Source organism: Tasmannia lanceolata, unplaced genomic scaffold, assembly GCF_043159265.1.
Source record: "Tasmannia lanceolata isolate RefF3 unplaced genomic scaffold, GAP_Taslan_0.1 ptg000003l, whole genome shotgun sequence".
NCBI lineage: Eukaryota > Viridiplantae > Streptophyta > Magnoliopsida > Canellales > Winteraceae > Tasmannia > Tasmannia lanceolata.
This window is the reverse complement of record NW_027518680.1, coordinates 2,872,378-2,893,349: the sequence shown is the minus strand read 5'-3', so window position 1 is coordinate 2,893,349 and position 20,972 is coordinate 2,872,378. Positions and strand designations below refer to the sequence as shown.

The 20,972-nt window shown below is 37.5% G+C and overlaps 1 protein-coding gene and 1 pseudogene across 3 annotated transcripts in view; one reads left to right on the top strand and one right to left on the bottom strand.

Moving 5' to 3' along the window:
• LOC143847765 (uncharacterized) overlaps positions 1–10,246 on the top strand; it is a 37,823-nt gene extending 27,577 nt beyond the window's left edge. For both annotated transcript variants that reach the window (XM_077356541.1, XM_077356539.1), the window contains exons 13-22: positions 2,183–2,291; positions 2,614–2,885; positions 3,007–3,134; positions 3,321–3,555; positions 5,840–6,028; positions 6,172–6,461; positions 6,589–6,772; positions 6,889–7,131; positions 9,129–9,217; positions 9,683–10,246. In XM_077356541.1, coding sequence (XP_077212656.1) covers positions 2,183–2,291; positions 2,614–2,885; positions 3,007–3,134; positions 3,321–3,555; positions 5,840–6,028; positions 6,172–6,461; positions 6,589–6,772; positions 6,889–7,131; positions 9,129–9,217; positions 9,683–9,830 — 1,887 coding nt within the window. In that variant the 3' untranslated portion in view covers positions 9,831–10,246. The remainder of the gene's footprint in view (positions 1–2,182; positions 2,292–2,613; positions 2,886–3,006; positions 3,135–3,320; positions 3,556–5,839; positions 6,029–6,171; positions 6,462–6,588; positions 6,773–6,888; positions 7,132–9,128; positions 9,218–9,682) is intronic.
• A 2,363-nt stretch (positions 10,247–12,609) lies between these two features.
• LOC143860073 (GDSL esterase/lipase At5g22810-like) lies at positions 12,610–16,616 on the bottom strand (annotated as a pseudogene). Its single transcript, XR_013239572.1, has 5 exons — positions 16,244–16,616; positions 16,017–16,147; positions 15,694–15,926; positions 14,765–15,021; positions 12,610–13,113 (listed from the first exon to the last, which is right to left on the bottom strand). The product of XR_013239572.1 is annotated as a GDSL esterase/lipase At5g22810-like (transcript).
• Positions 16,617–20,972: the final 4,356 nt, after the last annotated feature.

Genomic DNA, 20,972 nt, shown 5'->3' with positions numbered 1-20,972 from the left:
TGCACAAATAACTTATCTGTGCAGCTGCACACAAACCATTTCCTCATATATTAAAATGTAAAAAAATACAAACAAATCAAAGAATAATAAAATGGTCAGTTATTCATTCTCATCCAGATTCTTTAATTTAAATATAAACTATCATGATTAGCTATTCAATATCATAATACGAATTCTTTGCAAACAAACTTGTCACATACTAATCATCTATTTCCCATCCAAACCCAAGCATTACCCATAAAAAAAAAAAACAAAAAAAAACACCACGCATTATGGATAATACTCTTAAAAATTATTAAAGACATGAAATTATATCAATTCTCAAACATCAAATGAAAATATTAATTATAAAAAACTAGTAAGTTGTCGGTATTGTCCTCATCGTAGTCATCTCTGTCAGCAATGTAAGTAATGCTCTCAAGCACCTGCTTTGTGCTTGACTGGTTCGATGTTTGAAAACCTCGTCCTTCCTTATCATGAGAGGATTTTCGAAGGCCTCTTCTAATGCAAAAGGGTAATGGGCTCTTTCGAAAGAAATTCCTATTTTCTTTTGTACAGAACTTAAATAGAATAAATTGCATGAATCTTTTGAATTGTATGTGTTTACATTCGAATTATAAGATTCATTCGAAAATTGTAAGATCTTCAAAACAATGTGCCCAACCGCTACCTTGACCGAGTACAAGCTTTTTTAAAATTAAACTGCTTTGAACTGTTTGGTTGTATAGAGTGGGGTAGTTGTCAACAAGGTTTTAAATGTCTGTGTCAGTTACGGCCGAAATCATGTAAAATTTCAGTATTTTACAAGATTTCGGTGGAAATTTTGGAAATTTCGGCGATTTCTATCTTGGATTTTGGTAATTTCGGCGAAATTTTAGATTCATGTACTTTTGGTATCGACCTTGGCTGAACCATGGTTGTCAAATTTCAGTGGAAATCTTGGATTTCGGTAATTTAGGCGAAATTTCAGATTCATTTACTTTCGGTATCTACCTTGGCCGAAATTTCAAACCATGGTTGTCAAATTTCGTATATTACTAGTTCATCACCATCGTTTAGAAATGATATATTGTCAAATTTCGTATATTACTAGTTCATAACTATAATCTAGAAACGATATGGGTTGTATGTACTGGAACATTAAATGTCTACTAAAACTCTAAAGATAGAGATCTGAGATGCAGCACTTATCCAACTGTTCTCACCTGATCATCATGATGAACTTGCTGCTTTATGTATACTTATGCTGTCTTTGTTTTTCTAGTTTGTCACGACCATTTGAATCTATATAGTTTGTTCATCATGAACCGTTTTCCCTATATATATATATATATATATATATATAGAGAGAGAGAGAGAGAGAGAGAGAGAGAGAGAGAGAGAGAGAGAGAGAGAGAGAGAGAGAGAGAGAACAGTTTCTACACACTAGTGTAGATAAGTTATCTACTCACTAGCTTAAAATACAATGGGGGGCCCACATTGTTTGGGTGATCCAAAGCATTCATTTGATGGGCTGTCACATAGATAGGGTGTGCCCAAAAAATCAGCTTCATATGATCATCCTAACCCTTTGAACCGTGGAGGCAAAAGATGGTCAGATTTGTGATGGTTTATACACGTCCATTTTACCTCCACAAATCGTAGGGTTGGGATGATCCTATGGAGCTGATTTTTTGTCGACACCCTATCTATGTGAGGGCCAATCAAATGAATGGTTTGGATCACCCAAACAATATGCCTTCCACTGTATTTTAAGCTAGTGTGTAGATAACTTATCTACACGTGTGTAGAAACCGTTTTCTCATATATATATATATATATATATATATATAAGAGAGAGAGAGAGAGAAGTGTTCCTGCGCTGCAGCGCAGTGAGCTTCCCTGCACTTTAGTGGCTTATAAAGCCGCCCATTGGTTCGTATAGTGGGTCCACCTTTGCGGGTCCACAAAAAGTGATGAATGGGAGGCTTTATAAGCGACTAAAGCGCAGGGAGCTCCCTGCGCTGCGGCGCAGGAACACTTTCCTCGTATATTTATTTTTATTATGGTTAATTAAGTCCTGGATGATTTTCTGTGGTAGATATGAAGTTTGTTGCTGCCTTCATGCTCACATATTTTTCACCCCCAATAGTTGAGTTGAGAATACTTTGTGTATAGCATCTTACTAGATTGTATTCTGCAGGAATGCCCTACTGGAACTTTCAAGAATGTTAGCGGGTCTGATAAAGCCCTTTGTCGCCAATGCCCCCCGTTAGAGCTTCCGCATCGTGCAATCTACATATATCTCCGAGGTATCTCTATAGCTTATGCTTAGTGCTTGTAATATATTTTATTGTAAACACTCAGTTTTCAAAAATAAAATATTGTAAACACTTGTTTTATAAGGTCTCCCTGTAGTATTATGCTCAGAACTTATTGTAATTCTGATGTCACATTCTGTTCTTTGAAAAGTGAATCATTTTGTTCATTTTCTCATTTTCATGTGGACTTTTCAAGTTTCTTTGTTCTGGTCATACACTCAGAACTTCACCTACGACCCTGATAAAGATATCAGAATGTTCTTGTTACTATTAATGTTATATTTGTTCCTAAAATTTCAGCGTTTTTTAACAGGTGGTGTTGCTGAAACTCCTTGTCCTTACAAATGCATTTCAGACAGATATCACATGCCTCGGTGTTATACTGCTCTTGAAGAGTTGATGTACACTTTTGGTGGGCCATGGTTATTTGGTCTTCTTCTCTCCGCTCTTCTTGTCTTATTAGCTCTCGTGCTAAGTGTCGCACGAATGAAATTTGTTGGGACTGATGAATTACCTGGCCCAGCTCCCACTCAACATGGGTCTCAAATTGATCACTCCTTCCCTTTTCTGGAGTCATTAAATGAGGTTTTCCTCCAATTTTAATGTCCTTCCAGCTTAATTGCACTATACACAGGCACTTAGAACCTCTTTTGCAAGTTTTAGTGTTATTTTGGAGGTCATTCATTTATTATCTCCATACATACAGGTGTTGGAAACTAATAGAGCGGAGGAGTCCCAGAGTCATGTTCATAGAATGTACTTTATGGGCCCTAATACATTTAGTGAACCTTGGCATCTCCCTCACTCCCCTCCTGACCAAGTAACTGAGATTCTGTGAGTTGTTCAGTAGTCTGCTACTTTTTTTTTTCCAATCCTTTCATGTTTTGGAAACTGAAATGTTTTTTTCTGCAGTAAGTTTTTTTCTCACTTTGCTTAGCTACTAGATATTGTTAATGATCCTGTTTTGATATTCTTTCTAACTGACAATCTCTGCCTTTTATACTTCATTTTTTATGGCAGATATGAGGACGCATTCAATAGGTTTGTTGATGAGATTAATGCCTTGGCCGCATATCAATGGTGGGAGGGATCTGTCCACAGCATTCTTTCTATTCTTGCTTATCCCCTTGCCTGGTCATGGCAGCAATGGTGCCGGAGAAAGAAGTTACAACAGCTTCGTGAGTTTGTACGATCGGAATATGATCATGCATGCTTACGTTCTTGCCGTTCACGTGCTCTCTATGAAGGCCTTAAGGTTCTCTTCTATAGAAGATCTATTCTAGTGTTGTGTCAGAAATTCTTATAGTATGGGTGTGTGCATCTGCATGGCACATGCCGACGCTCACATGCATGCATACATATATACAAAGTAATAAACATATATGCACAAAACCTATAAATACATATACATATATACATGCAAACACACACACACACACACACACACACACACATATATATATATATATATATATATATATATATATATATATATATATATATATATATATATATATATATATATATATGAGGAAATGGTTTGTGTGCAGCTGCACAGATAAGCTATCTGTGCATGGCTGCACAACCCATGGGGGGGCCACATTTTTGGGGGGATCCAAAGCATTCATTTGGAAGGCCCTTCCATGGATAGGATGTGTACCAAAAATCAGCCCTTTAGGATCATCCTAACCCTGCCATTTGTGGAGGGAAAAAATGGGCAGAAACAGTGTCTATCCATTTTCCCCTCCAACTTTGATTGGATTAGGATGATCCTATAGGGCTGATTTTTGGTACACACCCTACCCATGGAAGGCCTTCCAAATGAATGCTTTGGATCCCCCAAAAAATGTGGCCCCCACTATGGTTTGTGCAGCCATGCACAGATAGCTTATCTGTGCAGCTGCACACAAACCATTTCCTTATATATATATATGAGGAAACTGTTGGTGAGCTTAAGCGCACCAAACTTATGGTGCGCTTAAGCTCCCCAATCACATGGGTCCCTCATGTTCTGTGGTGATCCAAAGCATTCATTTGCAAGGCCTTATGATAGATAGGGGGTCTATCCATTTTTGTCCTCCACAAATGGAGGGGTTAGGATGATCCTATGGAGTTGATTTTTGGTACACCCCCCATCTATGTAAGGGACTTTCAAATGAATGCTTTGGATCATCCTAACAAAATGGGCCCCCATGTGATTGGGCGCTTAAGTTCACCATAAGTTTGGTGAGCTTAAGCGCACCAAGAGTTTCCTCTCTCTCTCTCTCTCTCTCTCTATATATATATATATATATATATATATATATATATATATATATATATATATATATATATATAGAGAGAGAGAGAGAGAGAGAGAGAGAGAGAGAGAGAGAGAGAGAGAGAGAAAAGTGTAGCTACACACTCGTGTAGCTAACTTAGCTACACCGCCGGCGTAAAATACAGTGGGCCCCACATTGTTTGCGTGATGCAAGCCATTCATTTGATGGGCCCTCACATAGATAGGGTGTGCCCAAAAAATCAGCTCCATAGGATCATCCCAACCCTACGATTTGTGGAGGCAAAAATGGACGGGTAAAAACCTTCACAAATCTGTCCATTTTTGCCTCCACAGTTTGAAGGGTTAGGATGATCCTATGGAGCTGATTTTTTAGGCACACCCTATCAATGTGAGGGCCTATCAAATGAATGGTTTGGATCACCCAAACAATGTGGGCCCAATGTATTTTAAGCCGGCGGTGTAGCTAAGTCAGCTACACGAGTGTGTAGCTTCACTTTCCTCATATATATATATATATATATATATATATATATATATATATATATTATTGTTGTGTTGCATGTTGACTCAGTAAATAGTGGAACCATAATCAGTTGAAACTGTTATTTTTTTTGGGGTGCAGCGTAGCTGTTACAATAGTTGAACTACATCCAGCAATGGAGTATTTTCACATCTAGAAATTGGGCACTTGGTTATGCATATCAAGGAATTCACAGATAGGGTTTTCATGACTCAGCACATTGAAAACTTTGGTACTTTAAGGTGCTGATATTCTAGTATTTATGTTTAGAAAGTGGTTTAGATAAGACTGACTAACTCAGTTAATCAGAGCTATGATTAGTTTCTGACAGTCAACCTTGGGTCTCATATGAAACAAGTGTGCAATCAGAGTGATGGTCTTGTGGTTCTCCATTAGATTACCCTACATGGTCTTAGTCCCATATTGGAAGGACATCCCATCCACAAGATCAAAGATGAGAAACATTAATAATTAACTAATCACAGTGGGCATCTGATCACAGTGGGACCAGTGGCGATGGGCCAGACTCATGGTCCCCTACCATACAAGCAAATCTGATATTGTACAGGCACACATAAGATCCAGGGTTTATCGTTACGCATTATCGTAATGATGGATCATTAGGATATCTTTCTGCTTAGAATAAGCAACCCTGACGGTACTCACTGTCATGTTGTTACTGTTAGAAAGCTCAATACTTCTAAGTCATCCAGCTGATGTCATCATTCCGATATGCAGGTAGCAGCCACTCCAGATTTAATGCTGGCATATGTAGATTTTTTTCTTGGTGGAGATGAAAAAAGATCCGATCTTCCTCCCCGTCTCCATCAAAGATTTCCCATATCATTAATCTTTGGAGGTGATGGAAGCTACATGGCTCCTTTCATGCTTCACAGCGATAATGTTCTTACTAGCCTCATGAGTCAGGTTTGTAATTTATGACCAATCAGTACTTCTCATTTACATTTTTTTAATGCACGAAACCAATTCAATGTCGTTGTCGCTTCTCTTGGGTGGAGTCTTTCATGAGTGTTTTATTTTATTGTCCAACTATTTGATTTCTCATGCAGTCTGTTCCACCAACTATTTGGTATCGGCTGGTGGCTGGATTGAATGCACATTTGCGGTTAGTTCGTCGTGGACACCTACGATTAACATTTCAGCCGGTCCTCAATTGGCTTGAAACTCATGCAAATCCTACTTTGAGCATTCATGGGGTATGGGTTGATCTTGCTTGGTTTCAGGCAACAGGATTTGGTTATTGCCAATTTGGTCTTGTTGTGTATGCTGTTGAAGAAGAATCTGAGCCTACAACATTAGAAGATGTAGGTGGAAAACCAAGAATTGAGCAAACATCAAGGTAATTTTGTTATATTTCCAAATTGTGCATATGTATTTGCAGGTGATAATGTTCGTAAATTTCATTGTAATGTGATTCTGAACCAAAACCCTGTTTTTACTTAATTTTCTTTATATGTAATTTGCAGTGCAAATAGCATCCATAGAGACGATCCATCAGTCCATTTACTGAGAAGTGAAAGTGCCGTGATGCGTAAAAGAATATGTGGTGGAGTTTTAGATACCTGTAGCTTGCGCATGCTTGAGGAGAAAAGGGATATATTTTATCCGTTCACGCTTATAGTGCATAATACTAAACCTGTTGGGCACCAGGTAATCTATTCAGTATAACTTTTTGAGTCAAAATCTTAATAGAACTACTAGTTTGTGATCTACTTTATTTTTGTTGTTGGTGGTGGTCTTACAAACCCAACTGTTTTTCACTGCAGGATCTTGTTGGATTAGTCATCTCAATACTGCTGTTAGGAGATTTTAGCTTAGTGCTGCTTACCTTGCTCCTGTTATATTCTTTTTCACTGGGGGACTTTATTTTAGTTTTGCTTGTTCTTCCTATGGGCATACTTTCACCATTCCCTGCTGGAATCAATGCTCTATTCAGCCATGGGCCTAGGCGATCAGCAGGTCTCGCACGTGTATATGCTTTGTGGAGCTTAACGTCCTTGATTAATGTTGTAAGTTGCCTTCCCGACATTTTCTTGGTTGATGTGGTCTGCTTGATTTCACCTTTTCAATTCTTTTGAACTTTAATTGTGTGTTATTTTCCTGTTTTTGATGTATGGGTTCAAGTTTCATTTGCATGTACAATTTTTCTTTCTTTCACTTTGTGTTTTTTTTCAAGCTTTTAATGGTAAAACAGTAATGGTAAAAGTTTTCTCTCCCGATATTGCATTGCGTGGTTCTCTGTTGCCACACCATGTTTTCCATCTAGTTGTATGTCATTTTGAAATATATTGATGGACCATTTGTTTATAATGCAATCGGCCATCTTATTTTGGTGAATTGACTTGCCGAATCCTGGATGCTATTTTAAAGCATGCATTAAGAGAGAGTTCCTATGCAGCTATGCCTATACTTAATAGTTAATTCAGTGAAATTAAAAAAAACGGCATCTTATGAATGTTTCCTCCTCTTTTTCTCATGGGGATCTCTTTCTAATAGCACTATGATGCATGTATGCATGTCAGCTACTATGAATCCACCAAAAGTTTAAAACATGCTAGAGAATTGAACAATCACACAAACAAAAAATTCAATAGGTCTTCTCGAACAATGCTAAAGAAGAAAATGACCACTGATTTGATCAGAACATGATCAAAGTACGGTAAAACATAACACCAAACACCTAAAGGGAATGCATATCACTATTCATTAAGCATTAAGCGTTTGAAAAGTATATCAAAACTCCCTATACAGTCTTAAAACTCTCTAATCCTAGTTTAATCCTAACCATCAGTATAGGATCAATTTCAGTCCCTGGATCAATTTAAGTAAAGCCTACTCCTTATTTTGGAGCAGGCAAGAATAAAAAACTGTTCTCCCCCAAAAAAATTTATTCACATTTTCATCAGTGCCCAAAATCTACTTAAACTTTACCCAATAATTAAATAAATCAGAACATGATCGAAATACGATAAACCCAAACAACAAAAGGGAATACTTGTCACTATTCATTAATTGTTTCTAGAAGTACAAACCTTCGTATATACGCCCAAAACTTTTTAAAATCGTACTTTTATTCTAACCATTATTATAGGATCAATTTCAGCCCTTAGATCAATCTAAGTAAAGCCTACTCTCTATTTTACAGTAACCAAGAATGAAAAATTGCTCTCTCCACACATTATCAGTATGCACCGAAATCTATTTAAAATTTACCAAAAATTAAAGAAAATTCACTTTAGATCATCATAACTAAGTTTGCCAACTTTGCACTGAATTGAGTCCTGAAGGGCTGCTTAGTGATGTTGGCATGATGTTTCGGACATCTCCAAACCTATTTTTGGATCTGTGGACCCCTTCTCTTGAATCATCTTTTCTGAATTAGGGACTTGTTCATGAAGCTTTTACTTGCATCACACTATCTCAATACTTCTACACTCAAAGTAAAATTCATTTCTTTTTAGTAATTGGAATGTATTGAACCGACAATTTGAGAAAGACTTTCATTGTAAATTATCATAATTAAGTTTGTGTACTTTCGTGACTAATGCAACCCCATAGGGCTCACTATTGGCATTGGCATGATGTTTTGAATGCCTTCGGGCCTACTTTTGAATTTCAGTGGACTCTCTTCTTCTCTTGATTCCCATTTGCTGGATTATGAGCTTGGTCATGAACTTTACTTGCATCACATTATCTAAGTACTTCGACAGTCCAATTTCATGGAAGTAGATATCATTTGTGTTTAGTAATTGGGATGTATGCAACTGACAAGTGATAGAAACTTGCTGGAAAGCAGAAATGTTTTTGTTAAAGTCTTACTAAAGTCTCTAATGTCATGTGATTCATTATCTTGTGCCTCCATTACCTCGTGAATCTTGAAAAGGCATTGATTGATGGTGGTTTTGACTTTTTAGCATGATATGTACATGTTTGTTATCTTCCTGTTTTTCAGGACCCATTTCCTGAAAATTTATAAATCTTTTGTTTTTTTTTCCTCCTTTAACAGGTTGTGGCCTTCATATGCGGATTTGTCCATTACAAAACCCAATCTTCAAGTGGAAGACACCCAAACTTTCAGCCCTGGAATTTTAGCATGTGAGGAAATTCGTTCCATCCATCCACAGCTGCTAGAATTTTACACGTTATATCAGAACTACTGAGAAATAACCATATGCTAAGCATTTTTTTCTGTATTTTTCTTTTCTATATTCTACCGATCACAATACATGTGCATGAGATCTGGACCGTTCATCCAGTAGGTGCCCCTAAGGATGGGCCAGGGCCCAAAAATCGGTGGAGGTCTTTTGAAAGCTGCAAATGGGTTATTAAATAAAAGACTCGTCCATAGTCAAAAGGAAAGGCCCACATTCAGATGTTAAGATTATTCAGCCGAAAAAGCTGTGTCGCGGCCCATCAACATATGGGCCTCCTGGATGAACAATGTAGATCTCATGACACGTGTGGTGTTACATTTCACGAGAGGAATGGAGGTGGATAGTGGATGTTTGCCATTAAATAGTTTCTGGGTTCATACTCTAATTCACATTTTGAGTGGTGCAGGGATGAAAGTGGATGGTGGATGTTTCCTACTGGACTCGTGCTGTGTAAATGTATCCAGGCACGACTCATTGATTGGCACGTCGCTAATCTAGAAATCCAAGACCGTTCATTGTATAGTAAAGACCCGAACGTGTTCTGGCAGTCATGATATATACATTGACGGGTTTCATCAAAGTTGGATGCGATTTTTTGATACTGTCCACAGAATTGGTGAGTGATTCCCTTTTGCTACGCCTTCATTTTGCAACAGTAAAAAGTAACTGACGGGCGTCAACTGCTATGTTCCTGCAATTGAAGAAAATAGGCATCAACCACCTTTCTTTCATGTTGATCTATTCATCTTCTTGAATTGAATGACTATCACTTTGTGAATCATGTGCAGGCACACTACCACGCCCCCAAAAATGTAATATAGTTTAAGAGATATTATTCTCATCCATTCTTTCCCATAACTAATAATTACTTCGTTCACCATGTATCATGCATGACATGAAACTTTTGCTGATGAATTTACTAACCCACTGTTTTACCCTCCTAATTAATGAGGTTTCTTTTTTGCTTTTATCTCTCAAATGTGTCCATTGTTCCTGTTCAAGTGAATGAATCTGCACAGGTTGAGTCCATTTTTTTCTGTTTGGGAATTACTGAAATTACCATAATGCTCAATTAGATTGATCTAAATGGTGAAATAGCATTGCCTTCATGACATAGATTGCAACATTCCACCCTATGCTTCTATGTGGATGAAAATCAGGAAGGTGGATGATAGCTGCTCTCCCTTTGTGGCACTCCTCTTTATTGTTTCTTTTATGCCCATTTTAAGTGAAAACCGGGCATAAATTTTGTTTTAGCCTATTTGATGTTGAAGGAAATAGAGCCTGGGTAGACAGAATAATTGCAGTTGTGATTGAACCCACATATGTTCAAGAGATCTTCCGTAGCAAAATTATTTGAAGATAAAATAAATTTTCAGACAAACAGAGAAATTCAATACGGTCCTGCTTTAGATCAAACTGGATAATATTATATTGATGTAACATGTAAAGGTCTGTTATTGATCTTTCAATGCGTAAAATTTTAGCATATTATGTGATTGTAGTTTGGTGAAATCGACTTTGTAACGCGTCTTGAAGCATCGTTTTGTTCACGAGCGGATGTGATCCGGGACCTTATCGGATGTGCCCAACGGCTACTACTCAATCTGGTGCGATATAGAGCATATGATCATGAGTAATGGGTAGTTTAGTGCAATCTGATTGTGTCCAATCGTGTGCCAACAATCAAGAACCGATATTGTACGATTAGAGATCGGTCACGATCTAGCGGTACAGGGGAGGATGGAGGTTTTACATAAGTCAATAGTTACCCTAGGATCAATCTGGGCGGTAGAATCGTGATCTGGTGCGATCTAACGTTCAGATAAGTAACCCTTTATGATAAGGTGCCATGAAGGATGCTTTTTCAAACAGAGAAGTTACCAAATGGTCTATAAATAGACCAAAAAGTTATAATTTGAAGAGACTTGCGAAGAGGGAGATGATATTTTCACCCCTTTGCATTACGCATGCGCTCCCCTAAAGGTGATTTGACGTGAAAAAGCGTGCAACTAAACTTCAACGCTTTTTTACGTCAAATCACCTTATAAGGGGAGCCCATGCGTAATGCAGAGGGGATGAAAATATCATCGCCGTTACGAAAATTGCAAATAGCAATTGAAATCAGAGAGATCTCCCCCCCCGCCCCTCAGAGACTTGCAAAATTCAAAGGTGATTCGGGATTGTGCTCCGCTTGTGCAAAGCGTCAACATTCATCAAAAAGGCTTTGCCTACTGGGCTTCATTGTATCTTGGAGGTGAACTCGTGGAGCCTTGGTGGGGGCGAATATCGTCCTAAGGAATGCGACTTTTTAACGCGCCTTAAGCATCGTTTTGTTCTACATCTCCACCAAGGTTCATCCTAAAAAGATTTTCTCCAATAATAAGCACGGAAAAGTAAAACAAAAGTAGGTATGGGGAATTATGTTGTTTAGGTTTAAAAAACTTCAATTACTCAACCCAGAAATAACAAAAATTAATGGATGTGAAAGATAAGATATTGGTTTCTTATACGACGCGTGAGCGGTTTTTCCTTTTAGTAAAAATATAGGCTGCAGAACTAGGAGGACAACTTGGGGCGGGGTCGGGTTAGAGTTTTTGCCAAAAAAAGAATAGGAATAAACTCGAACCTGATCCAATTTTAAGGTAAAAGCTCCACCTGAATTCCCAAAAATCGACCCGAGTTGCACCCGTACGCAGAAATATAAGCCAGGTTCAAATGTTCAATGGTGCAAACCATTTATCTGTTAGGCCTTTCGGCAAATGATTTGTGGGCAGGTGTGCCGGTTGCTTTAACCGGCACTGCTCCTTAAAGCAACCGGTTCGCATGACTAAAAATCATTGGCAACTGAAAGGTTGCATTATTCATACTTAAAATCTATCAAGTTTTAATTTAAGCCGAGTTTTGTACTAAGATTTTCATTTCAAAAAATGATTTATACCAACGGTTCAATTCAACTTCTGAAGTGTGACCCCATTATAATTGCATTCTTTGCCTATTAGAAATGTCAGCTGCTCTTTTCTGTTCATTTTTGTAGGAAAATGATACAGGAGTGCCCCCTGGTTTGAGAGCATCTTCGAAATTACAACTGTCTTTGAAAGCTTATTAGAAATATGAACAAAGCAAGGAGTGAAGTGAAAGCCGATGAGAAAAGTACAAAGCAAGAATAAGTGACATTACACCAATTTGCAGGCAATTGATTAAAAAAGCTACCAAGTACCATACTTGGCATGGCTCTTTTGCTGTTATTCTGTTATTAGATGTTTGTTTGAAGATTTATAAACACAAGCAAAAGGGAAACAAGATAACAGAGGCATATACTTCCCACCCGCAATCTTTACTTGTCTTATTTATTGAAAGCCCAATTCAAATTCACTTCAACACTAGTAAAAATAAGAAAGAAAAAGACATCCAAGCATAGGAAAAGCTGATAATAGTAGGTCGTATGTTTGGTTATTTCTCTTGTCTGAAGAAGAAATGTGATCCAATTAGGATCCTACTCAAATTCAATCTCTAATCCAATTAGGATTAGTGTAAGCTATACCTCTAAGGATAGACTTCATCTCTAACTTTAAATAATCCTAATACAAATAAAACAAAGAAAATTAATAAATCTAAAGAAAATCACAAATATGTCCTATATTTAGGAAATGAGGGCAAGGCCTTCGACGAGGATGGAGTCTGCTAGCTGTTGATATGCAGCCTGAGATGGGTGGAAACTGTCCCAGAACACATATTCTGTAGCATTAGGACATGTACCTATCGACCGTGGGTTGCATAATATTGCCATCTCCACCATCCCAGTTCCGCAGCAACCTCTCCGAGCTTTGGTGAACCCTGTACACCATAGCCAGTTGATGATATTCACTAACTTCAAAATAAAAGAAAAACACCAAGGCTTTTCTAGTTATTCATTCATTGTCTCAGACTAGGAGAAGAGAACATGCTAAGATGCTTTTGCTTTGTAATGGGGAAGATAACAATTTTGTTAAATAATAATGGATTACATGTGCACTTCAGGGGGTAAGAATTGCCCCATATAAAATGACTCACTAGAAGCTCCTAATTTGGCTAAGAGATCAGCCAAAACATTGGCACTTCTAGGAGTAAGAGAAAAAGAACAAACACCAAACAAACTATAGCTTAAATTGCAGTTACGAAAATGGCACTCCTCACTCTATTAAACACTTAATTAGCTATAGCTTAACAACATTTCCCAATGGTTGGACTAGTAACGATTGGGAGCATGCTATAGGGCGATCGGATACCCAGTAGGCTTCACAATATGCATGGGTTTGGGTAGAGTTGGTGGCCTTATATCAAAACATGGTTTAGAAGGGTGGGCCTGATGGGATATGATGAGCCTCACCCATGCCATGCTCTGTCCATAAGGTGTTAGAAAAATCTACAGTAAAATTTTTCCATTAAAAAGTATTTATAAAAATTTTCTATGGAAAGAAAACTAATGACAAAACTCAACTCAACAAAGCCTTTGTCCCAAACTAGTTGGGGTCGGCAAAGAAAACTAATGACAAAGTGTACAACAAATTGAGCAATGCCATTATCAAAATATTCCGCATATGCAATGCTTGAAGGTATTAAATGGAAAACAAAAAGTTAAGGCAGAGGCGGCATTCTTACCCACATACCAACCAGCCGCTTCATGTATTCTGTATAATCTAACAAACACTAATTTTCAATTAGGCTCAATATTGATAGCAAAATTACCACAAACACGCGCGCGCGCGCACACACACACACACAAAAAGCATTTCTGAATCAACCATCACAAAAGGAGCTAGCATAAAAGTATAAAATTTGTTACTTGTAAATAATTGAAATGACTAACTTAAGAAGCTACTACCTTGGTATACTTGAGTTTGTCTGAATTTATTGGTTGATATTTCCCCTGTTTTCTTTTTAATTTTGTATGTATAATTGTTTGTTGTATTACACCAATCGAATAGAGCAAGAAAAAGAGCTACAAATCCCTTGAATAATTAGGGTCATAATCTATTATCTGCAGAGAAATTTGATCGATTTTTTTTTTTATATATATATACGTAAAGATGGCACCATTTTGGCAGGAAAAACAGAGGCTAATTTAAGAAGTTAATACCTTTGAATGCTTGATTTTCTCTTAATTTCTTGGTTGATATTTCCCTCCTGTTTTCTTTCTTAATTTTATTTGTATATTTGATTGGTGTGTTACTAAATGGAATACCACGAGAGAAAGAGCTACACATCTCTTGATTAATTGGGTTCATAATCTATAATCTTTGGAGAAATTTGATCAACTTTTTACCCAAAGATCCAATCTTTTTTGCTCAAAAAATAAGAACGGACCGTTGACAATTGAACCATGGGATTTCAGAAGATCAAGTGACACTGTTCCACTATGATACTAACAAGATCATGGAATTAAGTGTATGCATGGTGAGAGGCTTCTGTTTAGTAGAAATTACTGCTCTATTGGTATAATTATTACCATATTTAGAAGGAGTTGTGGCCATGTTGTAGAGCGGCGTGTAGATGTCAAGGATGGCGATCTAGAGTCCTGAAAGCTGCTTCTGTAGCTGGTTTGCGGCTGAAGTGATCTTCTTATTGAAGTTTCAGGCATCACTGTTGAGCCTGGAGACACAACCATTGCTTCCAAATCCAATGAAGGTGATTGCCGCCGGTAAGCACCCTAATGGATGAAGTGATGTTACACCTTATCCTTCTTGCTCTCAACCCATAGAGTTCCTGTTGTGCACCAAATTATATCCATCAGAATTACATTTTGGATCTCTTTGGATACCATTAAAATTGGTCACTATTTGCAAATGAGATTGTTTTAGTTTAATCTTATTTGCAAATGGGACATTAAGGCCTGCTTGAAATCCTTTAACAATACCAGTTCTAAACATTGTCATATCTATTTTAATGTAATCTTATTTACAAATGGGTCGTTAAGGCCGCTTTGAAATCCTTAACTATACCAGTCCTAAACATAATGAGTTTATTTTATTTTAATCTTATTTACAAATGGGACTTTTAAGGCCTCTTTTAAATCTATTAACTATACCAGTTCTAAACATGATCATATCTATAATTTAATCTATGAAATTATATACATGTACTCAAATTATGATCATATCTATCATTAAATTTAAGAAATTTCATGATAAATAGTGGTTCAAGTCTATATAATTCAGTAAGATCAACCTGGGGAGGCTTCTGATTTGGGACCACAAACCCAACTTTTGGGGCCTTCACAATTCACTTTTTCTCACCTGATCCGAAATGAAATAGAACCCCATGATTGAATCCCTCCAGAGTAGCAGAAACAGAACAAATCACCAGGAAATAGAACACATGATTGAAACACTCTAGAGTAGCCAAAACAGAAGAAATCACCACGAAGGGCAAGCATACCTTAATGAAGCTTGAGAAGTCTGTACTAGTATATTCGAGAACTCGTCTGGTCTCTCGACTATGAAAAGTAAAGGATCGATGTAGTAGTTCTGCGCAAAATCACTTGTTCCAGTACTTAATACATACATGGCTCCTGATATGAATGAAGATGCATTGCTGCTTCCCACCAATTTAGCCAATTTAGACTAGTATTCCTTAAAGTACTCCAGCTGTTGTGGCAACGAAAGCGCATCCTGCCCAAATAAAAATTAACAAATTAACCATAAGTAAAATCCCACAAATTTAACAAAGTTAATTTGAAGAGATATCTTCTTGATCCATACATATAAAAGAGCAGTTTTGTCATAGTAACCCGATGCGGCAGAAGCAAAATTGGCTCCAATGAGAAGGTTATCCCCCGACACCTGAGGGCTAAGATACGCAGGAGCATAGTTGGTGAAGCCCAGAGTCTCAGCTGCAAGAACAACATAAATTACAAGTGAAATTTTTAGTTAAGAAAGTGATTAGTGATAATCTACAATTGAAAAAGAATTAATAATGGTTAGCTTGCCTGTAAAATCAATCGCTAGTTTCCCATTGCAGAACCTTCCAGTGGATTTGTGGGTGAAGAAATCCTTCCCATAAGGAGAGAAATCTGCCTTGAAGATGGTAAGAAGATGGTTATTATTCCCCACATCGACGGTCGAATCCACGAAAAAGTATAATGGCTGTAACTAAGGTCTGAGCATTTGTGACAAGAAATGTAGAGAAGAAGAGAAATGGCACTACCACCACCATCTTTGACAAGTAAATTTCTTGGCCCCATCTTGTTTTTTCTCTTCTTCCTCGTGTGATTATAATGTGTGATGCTTTACTTATAAGGGCACCTCCTAGAAATGAAGAAGATCCAAAGGGTACTACTAAAGATAACTTCTACCTTGGTCTTATCATGCAAATAGATAAAATTTAGCGAGAGGGAGAGAGCATTTTTCTCTCTCTCTTGTAAAGATCATCATCGACTTTAATGGCGTTTCTATTAGTTATCTAGAGGTTTTTTGTTAGAATCTGGCCAGCCTATCTAGTCTAGTCTAGTATAATCTAGCAGCTTCATCAAACGTGGCATAAGTTCTAATCGAATCTATGTGTAAAACAATCTCAAAACGGGTACACATGATACCCAAGAAAAGTATAATAAGCAAAAAATCAGCAAAGATTTATTCTCCTCCAAAATGCTCTTATCAGTTTAGTAGAAGGGATTTGCTAGGGTCCATCACAAAAGGCATTTCTCCTTGAAATAAAAAATCAGCAAAAATTCAGGGAAACGTTATCAGCATTACTGTATTTTGATGATCACACTTCTCACTTTGTTAGAAGTACGGTATGGACCGCAACATAGGATGATCCAAACCGCCCATTAGATGGGCCACGCCCTAAATAGGTTGTACCCCAAAAATTATTTCCATAGGTTGATCCTAACCCTCCCATCTAATGGACGGTTTGGATCATCCTATGGTGCGGGCCATGTGTGATCATCAAAATACAATAGTGCCGATAACATTTCCCAAAATTAATTATCCTCCTAAATGCACCTCAACTTCAAGGGCGCCCTCATTGGTCTATTTCAGCAAAAGTCCGTCTATGTTGGCTCTCAAAAATGTGGATGGCCCAATAAAATGTGGGAAGGCTTTGAGTTATGCTGAAATAGACCAATGGGGGCGCCCTTGAATTTGGTTTTAGCAAGGGCTGTTCTTCATTCTAACATTGCTCACATACTCAAACTCTGTAAAGCTTCCTAAAACGCCAATCTAGACGCGTGGTGAAGAAAAAAAGGAAATGGCTTTTGACTTTGCCTTTGATACTGTTTTTTTTTTAATACTTGTTGAATTTCAGTTTGCGTACTAGCTCATTGTTTTACCAAATTGGCTTTCTATTACGATTTACTTTTTCTTTGTTTGCATACTAGATCAAATTTAGAGAGAGAGAGAGAGAGAGAGAGAGAGAGAGAGAGAGAGAGAGAGAGAGAGAGAGAGAGAGACAGATTAGTCTGTAATTGAACCATTCCATTATGCTTGTTCAAGTGAATGACTCTGCACATGCTCAGTCCATTTTTTATTGTTGGGAATCACTGAAATTACCATATGTTCATCCTCGCTTTATTCTCTCAATTAGATTGATCTATACTATATTTATTTTAAACCTTATAAATGTTAGTTATTAAATGACTTATAGTTAAATTTCTGTATACATCTGGGTGGCCCCAGATTTATCCATAGTTATTAACCTCAACCCCTTAAAATTTAGCGACACGAGAGATATTGGTTACTCTGAACTGAACTTTTTATATGTCGCCTGAGCCCGTTTTACCTTAGAAAAAAAATGTGCGGCAAAACTACTTAGGGAGACTCCTTAAATGTGATTCGATGGTTAAAAGGATCGTATAATCATCCATGGAGATTTGATAAGTATTTCGTGGCATTGTTTTACAGGATTGGCTCATCTGCTATAGCTTTTCAACACGTGAGAACCTCTCCTAGAGAGGGATGGAGTTTCTAAAGAATCTTTAGCATTATTTGATTCTTTCCTCCATGAGATGTTGTAATTTTGTGGTTCTAGCATTTTGATGCAGATAATAGGCCAATAAGTGGCATATTTATCCATTATGATTTATATTTCCATGTTATTTAGTTTAGGAATTTATTTTCCATGTTATTTTAGTTTTTAGGAATTTTATTTCAATATTTACTTTTTAGGGATTCTTAAATTAGGCAGTTTCCTTATTTTAAGGACTTCTAATTGCCTATATATAGGCCTTATGTAGTAGAGATTATAAACTTTGATTGATATTGAATAAAGATTCTTCTCCCTCTAATTCTGGTTTTATTCTTCCCTCTTCTGATTTTTTCTCCTCTCCCTAAATTCGTCTATTCTTCTCTTCTTCTTCTACTTCTCCCTAAATTCGTCTCTTCTTCAGGTTATTTGCCTATCTTTTTCCCCTATTCTTCTATTTCTCTCCCCTTTCCTCAATTTCTCTTCACGGTCCTACAAGTAAGTGTAAGTGTAGATCAAACACCCCTATTATTACCTTGGACACCCATTTTTTATAAAAGTCTACTCATTCCCACCCCCTTCTTTCATTGGGCAACCCCCCTATTTTTACTACGTTTTCACGTGAGTCTTAAACCCCCCCCCCCAAAAAAAAAAAAAGAAAAAAGAAAAAAAGAAGCAAAAATTGAATTTCTTTTTCTTTTTCTCTTCTCATTCTCTTTCTACACTTTCTCTCTCCTCTCTCCATCACATTTTATCTCTCCTCACCCGAGCTATTTCCACTCAAAATTGGCCCTCGACCTCAACACGAAAGTTGTCCGTGACAACTTTTAGAGCGTATTCAGCTTATTTTCAGCAGCGGACCGTAGTCTTCCGCATAGTTTCAAGACCCATATCAGCCGTTGATTGCACCCATTCTTCTGATCATCAGCTTTCACTCATTTGATTTGAGATCCGAGACAGGTGTTGTGTTCCTTTCGACATGACAAACAAATCAGACGGTTGATTTCAGTTTTCGACGCCGATCCCAATGGCTCCGCCCTATGTTCCATATTTTGATGGGTACGACGAAAGCTATTGGAATGGCCGTACTCACTTTCGCTATTATGAGGATACATGTTTACGTTGGATTGATGCTCTAGATGCATATCATGAGTACAATGGCCATGATCACCGCCAGACTATCTACTGGGCTAAAGAAACTGTGCGATGACAAGCCCGATACTCGTGGAGCCACATTGAAACGAACCGTCGTAGAAGACGTGAGCAACCAATCTGTCGTTGGGAGGATGTTCGTGATGCGTTTATGAATATTTATGCGCTCGACTATTTGAATCAACAGAGATTGAATCGTGAGCGAGAATATAGAGTGTTGTGTAGTGTTGAAAGTAAAGTCGAAGCCCTCCTTAAACGACTAAAAGAAGACCGTCATTGTATATGCGAAGTTAAAATTATAACTGAAAATTCAGTGTGTCGTATACATGAGCAGAGACAGCTTTACACTTCTAAGGCAGATATTGTAGTAGATCCATGTGAGGCTTTTCCCTTGACAGAGTTGATTGAGCATCGTCCTGAGTCAGAGCCGAGTGACATGACTGTTGATCCATTACCTGAGACAGATGATCGCGAGCATATTATAGAGGATTGCCCTATATTTACGTTGATTGATCAGATTGCCGAGACTTGTGCCGACACAGATGAACTTGTTCTGCAGATTGATCATGAGGTCCATCAGCCTGACATCACTGCCCAAGCTTCAGTCATAGACTCTGATTTTATCATTGATTCTACTGGGTCTGATGAGATAATAGCGGATGACTTCCATATAAATTCTCCTGTGCCTACTCAGTTACCAGTTGATGTTGATTATGTGGAGGATGTTCCCCCGATTGGTACCACCCATGGCTGTTTTACAGATCACGCCGATCCAGGACGAGTATATTGCCATCTTTCCAGCTTCCCTGATTCTCACGAAAGGCGTGTATTTTGATGATTTTGTATGGATGCTTTCTTCCATATTCCGCCGCTAGCATTTCAGATCGCTTTCATTGCTGTCTCGAGCATTAGCCATCAGGATTGCTTCAGATGGATTGCGCCTCATTCTGCTTCATTGGATTATTTTCATATTTGACCTAGGCGGACGAGAACTCGAGGGCGAGTTCTTTTCAACAGGGGGAGAATGATGCAGATAATAGGCCAATAAGTGGCATATTTACCCATTAGGATTTATATTTTCATGTTATTTAGTTTAGGAATTTATTTTCCATGTTACTTTAGTTTCTAGGAATTTTATTTCAATATTTACTTTTTTGGGATTCTTAAATTAGGCAGTTTCCTTATTTTAAGGACTTCTAATTGCCTATATATAGGCTTTTTATAGTAGAGATTATAAACTTTGATTGATATTGAATAAAAATTCTTCTCCCTCTAATTTTGGTTTTCTTCTTCCCTCTACTGATTTATTCTCCTCTCCCTAAATTCGTCTATTCTTCTCTTCTTCTTCTACTTCTCCCTAAATTCGTCTCTTCTTCAGGTTATTTTTGTCTCTTCTTCCCCTATTCTTATATTTCTCTTCACGGTCCTACATCACATTTTCTTCTTGTTCTTTTGTACTTTGATCATTTCGGTCTTTTTTAATAATATTTTTTTGGCTATCATTCGGAAAAATAAAATAAAAGTATAAGTTAGGGTCACTTTGCTCAATGGTTAAAACCATTTATTTGTTAGACTTTGCTGTGGACGATTTATGACTTGAA